Genomic DNA, 7,822 nt, shown 5'->3' on the forward strand with positions numbered 1-7,822 from the left:
GGTCAGCCCGGGGGGGGGAGTTGTTTCAGGGGAGCTCTCCTGCCGTCCATTGGTCGTGGGCTCGGTGGGCGGTGTGACGATGGCCGTACCACCGCAGGGCACCGCTGGGGGGTCAGAGGTCAGGTCGAGGACTGTGGGCGGAGTTGGGGTTGCGATTGGGGTCACGGCTGGCTCGGTGGGGTGCGGAGTCAGGGCACCGCTGGCATGGTGCCGCGGGGTTGGAGTTATGCAGGAGCCCTCCCCCAGAGAGAGGGAAAGAGTCGCTGGGCCAATGAGGGGGTCTTCTCCACCAGACGCCACTGCATGACAACTGGTACTCCTTCCGCCCGTGGACACCAAGTGACTGTCGTTGTGCATGAAGGTCACATTAGTCACGTGACTGCTGTGGGCGCTATATTTGTGGCTCGGTGCCTGCGGAGGAAGGAGACACATGTCAGCACATAATATTATGATTTGAAGCTAATATTAATTTATGTTATACTATATACAGTCTAGCGCTTAGTACAGGGATGGTAGCACTGGCAGTGTTCAGTAAGGGGCTGGGCTGGCTTACTGGGTCTGGGCGCGAGGGGTACTGGAAGAGGTGCACTTTGCAGAAGTCATCAGCCAGAGCGATCACCTTCCTGTTGTGGGACCTGATCAGGGCGTTGATGTCTGTGCCATCAGAACCCTCAGGCCACACTCCTGGAAGACACAAATACACACATATTGGTGGTTTTGCCCCACTATCACAGATTAAATATGGAGACTGAGCAGTGAACCTGTGTGTGCTTTCCATATGTGCGCGTACATGAAGTCATGTCAAAAGCATACCACCAGGGGGCAAACCAACACTATAAGAGAGACTTCATACACCTCTCCATGCACACTAACATGCTCAATACACTCCCTATCCTACTTTCCCTCWCTCACGGGTCTGTACAAAAACATATGCATGCACATACAGAAATAGGGATCACTTCACACACATATGCAATCTCTATTCTCAGGGGTCCTATCAGTTACAGCCAGTGGCGTCAGTTCAGCTAAACCTAGGGTATGGCAAAGTGGGGTGTGTGGAAATACCCCACCCCCCAAAGCAGGTGGAGAGAAACGCTGTTCACACTTCCCAATCCAAAACCAAGATAAAAAGAAAGATGAAGGTAGAAAAAAATTGCTRACAATAACTTTGCAGACAATAATGACTTTACAGACATCAATTCATTATTATTGGACAAAAATAAGTGATAAATGTACAGTATACTCAAAATGTGTTGCAAGTAAGAAAAAGCTATAATTTATTAAACTAACGGGATATGTATGTGTGAGATATTCAGTAATTATACACTACCGGTCAAAAGTTTTGGAACACCTACTCCTTCAAGGGTTTTTCTTTATTTTTACATTTTTAAAAAAAATTGTAGAATAATAGTGAAGACATWTMGAATCATCCAGTAACCAAAAGTGTTAATCAAATCAAAATATATTTTATATTTGAGATTCTTCAAATAGRCACTCTTTGCCATAATGACAGCTTTTCACACTCTTGGCATTCTCTCAACCAGCTTCATCTGCAATGTTTTCTAACAGTGTTGAAGGAGTTCCCACATATGCTGAGCACTTGTTGTCTGATTTTCCTTCACTCTGCGGTCCGACTCATCCCAAKACATCTCAATTTGGTTGAGGTTGGGGGATTGTGGAGGCTAGGTCATCTGATGCAGCACTCCATCACTCTAATTATTGGTAAAATAGCCATTACACAGCCTGGAGGTGTGTTGGGTCATTGTCCAGTTGAAAAACAACTGATAGTCCCACTAAGCTCAAACCAGATGGGATGGTGTATCGCTGCAGAATGCTTCGGTAGCCATGCTGGTTAAGTGTGCCTTGATTTCTAAATAAATCACAGACAGTGTCATCAGCAAAGCACCCCCACACCACAACATCTCCTCCATGCTTTACAGTGGGAAATACACATGCAGAGATCATCCGTTCACCCACACCGCATTGACTGATCTTCATGTCACTGTCTTTTCTCTTTGCTTATTTGAGCTGTTCTTGCCATAATATGGACTTTTTTTTTTTTTAACCAAATAGGGCTATCTTCTGTATACCATCGCTACCTTGTCACAACACAACTGATTGGCTCAAATGCATTAAGGAAAGAAATTCCACAAATTAACTTTTAACAAGGCACACTTGTTAACTGAAATGCATTCCAGGTGTCTAKCTCATGAAGCTGGTTGAGAGAATGCCAAGAGTGTGCAAAGCTGTCATCAAGGCAAAGGGAGGCTATTTGAAGAATCTCAAATATTAAATATATTTGGATTTCTTTAACACTTTTTTTGGTTACTACATGATTCCARATCTGTTATTTAATTTCTACAATGTAGAAAATAGTSAAAAGAAAAACTCTTGAATGAGTAGGTGTTCTAAAACTTTTGACCGGTAGTGTATGTGGGGATTTTAATARGGTGACGGAACCTAATGATCGAGTATCAGACAATTTAAATATTAACTGGAACAGTCTCTTGAACAAAACTTTTTATGAAGTGATATCTGATTAATTATACGGTGGTGAACCTGACCCGTGCAGAAACAAAACACTGTATTAAAAAAAATATACTCTGTGCACAACTGTCAGAAAGAGTGCGTACTGTAGTAAAGTGGATTTGTTTTGTCAAAAGTAAATTGTGTCCTATGCCTAATTGTCATMAAGAGAGTTTAGAACCCCTTTCAGTGAAACACTACAGAACTAAAGAAATATCGGGATGTCCTGTCTTCAGAAAGTATTCACACCCCTTTACTTTTTCCACTTGTGTTAAAGTGGGAWGACATTTTTTTTTGTCAACGATCTACACAAAATACTTTCTAATGCCAAATTGGAAGAAAAATMTGAACATTTYTAAAAGTAAGTAAGTATATAAATAAAACACTAAAATATCTTGATTAGATAAGTATTCAACCCCCTGAGTCAATACATGTTAGAATGGCCTTTAGCAGCAATTACAGCTGTGAGTCTTTCTGGGTAAGTCTCTATGAGCTTTGCACACCTGGATTAAAAAATATTGGCGCATTATTATTTTTTTTAAACTCTTCAAGCGCTGTCAAGCTGGTTGTTGAGCATTGCTAAATAGCCATTTCCAAMTTGTCATAGATTGAAGCCAATTTAAGTCAAAACTGTAAGTGGGCCACTCAGGAACATTCAATGTCGTTTTGGTAAGCAACTCCAGTGTAAATTTGGCCTTGTGTTTTAGGCRATTGTCCTGCTGAAAGGTGAATTTGTCTCCCAGTGTCTATTGGAAAGCAGTCTGAACTAGGTTTTCCTCTAGGATTTTACCTGTGCTTAGCTCTATTTTGCTAGTTTTTTTATCCTTAAAAAAAACTCCCTAGGTCTTGCAGATGAAAGCATACCCATAACATGATGCATCCACCACCATGATTGAAAATATGAAGAGTGATACTCAGTGATGTGCTGGATTTGCCCCAAATTTAACACTTTGTATTCAGGACATAAAGGTTATATATTTGCCACATTCTTTGCAGTTTTATTTTTGTGCCTTATTGTAAACATTTTTTATTATGTACAGGCTTRTTTCTTTTCCACTCTGTCAATTAGGTTAGTATTGTGGAGTAAATGCAATGTTGTTGTATATCTTCTATCACAGCCATCAAACTGTTTTGAAGTCACCATTAACCCCATGGTGAAATTCCTGAGCAGTTTCCTTCCTTTCTGGCAACTGAGTTAGGAAGGAAGCCTGTATCCTTTCAGTGACTGGGTGTATTGATACACTATCCAAAGTGTAATTAATAAATTCACAATGCTCAAAAGGGATATTCAATGTCTGCTTTATTTTTTACCCATCTACCAATAGGTGCCCTACTTTGCGGGGCATTGGAAAACCTCCCTGGTCTTTGCGGTTGAATCTGTGTTTCAAATTCACTGCTCAACTGAAGGACCTTACAGATAATTGTACACTATATATACACGTGTATGTGAACACTCCTTCAAATTAGTGTGTCAGCCATATGTTACTGACAGGCTATTTCCGCCACATGTTGCTGACAGGTGTATAAAATTGAGCACACAGCCATGCAATTTCCAAAGACAAACAATGGCGGTAGAATGGTCTTACTGAAGAGCTCAGTAACTTTCAACGTGGCACCATTTAGGATGCCACCTTTCCAACAACTCCGTTCATCACATTTCTGCCCTGCTAGAGCTGCTCCGGGCAACTAAGTGCTGTTATTGTGAAGTGGAAACGTCTAGGAGCAACAACGGCTCAGCCGTGAAGTGGTAGGCCACACAAGCTCACAGAACGGGACCGCCGAGTGATGAAGCGCATAGCACATAAAAATTGTCTGTCCTCGGTTGCAACACTCACTACCGAGTTCCAAACTGKCTCTTGACGAAACGTCAGCACAAGAACTGTCTGTCTGGAGCGTCATGAAATGGGTTTCCATGGCTGAGCAGCCACACACAAGCCTAAGATCACCATGAGCAATGTCAATCGTTAGTTGGAGTGGTGTAAAGCTTGCCATCACTGGACTCTGGGGCAGTGGAAACGCGTTCTCTGGAGTGATGAATCACGCTTCACCATTTGACAGTCRAACGGAAGAATCTGGGTTTGGCCGATGCCAGGAGAACGCTACCTGCCCCAATGCATAGTGCCAACTGTAATGTTTGGTGGATGAGGAATAATGTTCTGGGGCTGTTTTTCATGGTTCGGGCTAGGCACCTTAGTTCCAGTGAAGGGAAATCTTTACGCTACAGCATACAATTACATCCTAGACAATTCTGTGCTTCCAACTTTGTGGCAACAGTTTGGGGAAGACCCTTTCCTGTTTCAGCATAACAATGCCCCTATGCACAGAGCGAGGTCCATACAGAAATGGTTTGTCGAGATCGGTGTAGAACCCCATCAAAAACCTATGGGATGAATTGGAACGCGAGCCAGGCCTAATTGCCCAACATCAGTGCCCGACCTCACTAACGCTTTTTGGCTGAATGGAAGAAAGTCTCCACAACAATGTTCCAACAATTTTTTTCTCCAGAGGACACTATTAAATCTATAAATATTGGTTATGTAATTATGAACTCAAATGTATTGATGTGCAAGTTGATTTGTATTCATGTAAATTATTTATAAAATGGGAAAAAAATTCAATAAAGATTATAATATATATTTTTTTAAGCAAAGTGGGTTCTGTAGGAATACTCCCACCACCAACCCCGTCATTTTAGTAAATTAAGCTAATAACTAAAAACTCTAAAATGCTATTTGGAGAACAAAAATTACCCCAGCCATTAATTATGGCTACTATGGTTATAATGGTTATAATTATGGTTATAATGTCTGTGGGACGGCATGTACAATGTCAACCACAACTCAACCTCATAAATGTAGTAATTTACTTGTGGAACATCCCATACAGTGCAACATGAAAACATATGCATAATACACGCCATCAGGTCACAACAAAGCCGACTTCAAATGCCGACATCAATGTAAAAGTAACCGGAGCATAAAACAGCTGACCGCGAATGCAAACTTTGCCAGATAAATCCTACATATGCATTGAAATAAAAAGGCATACATCAAAGGACTTACTTAGGATTACAATCGACAAGGACGCATGAAGACAAAACAAAATTGACCAAAGATTGGACAGCGCCTCGGTACAACACGTAGGCATAGTGGAGCACCGTGGCATGGTGCTGAATGGACAGCGCCTCGGTACAACACGTAGGCATAGCGGAGCACCGTGGCATGGTGCTGAATGGACAGCGCCTCGGTAGAACACGTAGGCATAGCGGAGCACCGTGGCATGGTGCTGAATGGACAGCGCCTCGGTACAACACGTAAGGCATAGCGGAGCACCGTGGCATGGTGCTGAATGGACAGGCGCCTCGGTACAAAACGTAGGCATAGCGGAGCACCGTGGCATGGTGCTGAATGGACAAGCGCCCGGTACAACACGTAGGCAATAGTGGAGCACCGTGGCATGGTGCTGAATGGATAGCGCCTCTGTCTAGTAGCCAGCTAGAATTATTCCGTTTGTGGGCAGTTAGATATTTTTTGGGCACAGTTAGGAAGCCTACAATGCTTATATGAAGCTCATAACTGGCACTCAGATCTTTAGAAATGGAAGGATCAATTCTGTGCCATTTAAGATTAGGGAGAACAAATGTTTTTTTTCATGAACATGGCCTTATTTCTTTACAGAATATTGTATGACTGTCATTCATATTCCTTTCACCCAGCTCAATGTTACATCGATAGGTTTAAGCCATTACATGATACTCGACTTTTCCACTATACCCATCATGAGGTTGCTACAACCTAGCCTACAAATGAAAGTTTACAACGTAGGTGCTGCACAGGTTGAGAGACATTTTTTGTAATCAAGCTGACAAACAGTGACGCATTCAATAGCGCCATTCAATATATTGACAGGTTTAGGCTACTACATGACATTCAAATTGTCCTTATACCCATCATGATAAATAGCCTATGAATGAAAGTTTACAACGTAGGTGCACAGATCTAAATAAAACATTTTGTAATCAAGGTGACAGACATTGACAGATTCAATACCACCTTGCAAACTCTTGCCTGCATTTAGCTGATCTAGGGTGGAATCATTAYTCCAAACAGTTGCAAACAAGAGTTTCTATTGGACAAATTCAGATATGTTTGTCCCCGTTTAGTTTTGTTAGCATCCATTTAAGAAACGTTTTAACAGAATCAGCTGAATAAATACACCCTTGATCACCCCCAAACACAGTTAACTTACACAGCAACCACATACAAACAGCATGATCACTTTGRTKGTTGTTAAATTCCTTCTCACATCTATGCTCTATTCTGTGACCAYGTAAAAAAAAACTTTCCAAGCCAAACCTTCATATCATAACTGCTACATACAGCCTACATAGTTGTCACCATATTAGCTAACATCATAGTCAACATGGCTACCAGAACTAACGCGTTAGTAAACCCACTACAATCATGKAGTAGTGTACAGCAAGCAGTTTAMCATTTACACCGACGGGCCCGGTGACAACAAATTAATAAAACCGAAAGCTTACCTTGACTTGGAAGTGTTCCAGTGTTGGATAGCCATAGCCAGCTAGCTAACATAGCATCCCTCTCTGTTTGAGCCAGGTGTTTGAGTAGGCTAAAATCGCTAGCAGCATTCGCTAGCTAGCTGCAATATGTAACTTTTTATGTGATATAACCAAATTCACATATAAATATATGTTGTGTGTGCAAGTCTAAATTGAGGTAGATCTGTTCTATCTGCGCTATTTCTATGCTTCCCGTTCTTATGTTTCATTTTTTGCGTCTATTACTTTCAGTTTTGTACACCGTCTTCAAACAGCTGAAAATTAAATATTTTTGGTTATGGAAAATATATTTCACAGCGGTTTAGATGGTACAATGACTACACTATACTGGCTTGTTTTGTCACAAACTGAAATTAAGCGAACTATTAGAATTTTAGCAAGAAGGAAATGGCAGAGTGATTTCTACATAGTGCATCTAAGTGAACGTTCAAAAAAATAAAATGAAATATAGCTAGCTCTCACTCCCTCTCTTGCTTCTCCTTCATTTAAGAAATTAATTTGCTCAAAACTGTTCAACTATTGTCTTTCTCTCTGAGTTAACTAATCACCAGATTTTATGCACTGCAGTGCTAGCTAGCTGTAGCTTATGTTTTCAGTACTAGATTCATTGTCTGATCCTTTGATTGGGTGGACAAGATGTCAGTTAATGCTGCAAGAGCTCTGATAGGTTGGAGGATGTCCTCCAGAAGTTGTTATAATTCCTGTGTTAGTCTA

At 41.3% G+C, this 7,822-nt stretch overlaps 1 protein-coding gene across 1 annotated transcript in view; it reads right to left on the reverse strand.

The window, feature by feature from the left end:
• The window catches only part of LOC111978351 (EMAP like 4), a 103,083-nt gene that overhangs the window by 4,345 nt on the left and 90,916 nt on the right, over positions 1-7,822 (reverse strand). Inside the window, 4 exon segments of the mRNA XM_070448422.1 lie at positions 3-269; positions 272-308; positions 310-411; positions 554-684. Of these exon segments, the coding sequence (XP_070304523.1) occupies positions 3-269; positions 272-308; positions 310-411; positions 554-684 (537 nt within the window).

The sequence above is a fragment of the Salvelinus sp. IW2-2015 genome, linkage group LG18, assembly GCF_002910315.2.
Source record: "Salvelinus sp. IW2-2015 linkage group LG18, ASM291031v2, whole genome shotgun sequence".
Taxonomy (NCBI): domain Eukaryota; kingdom Metazoa; phylum Chordata; class Actinopteri; order Salmoniformes; family Salmonidae; genus Salvelinus; species Salvelinus sp. IW2-2015.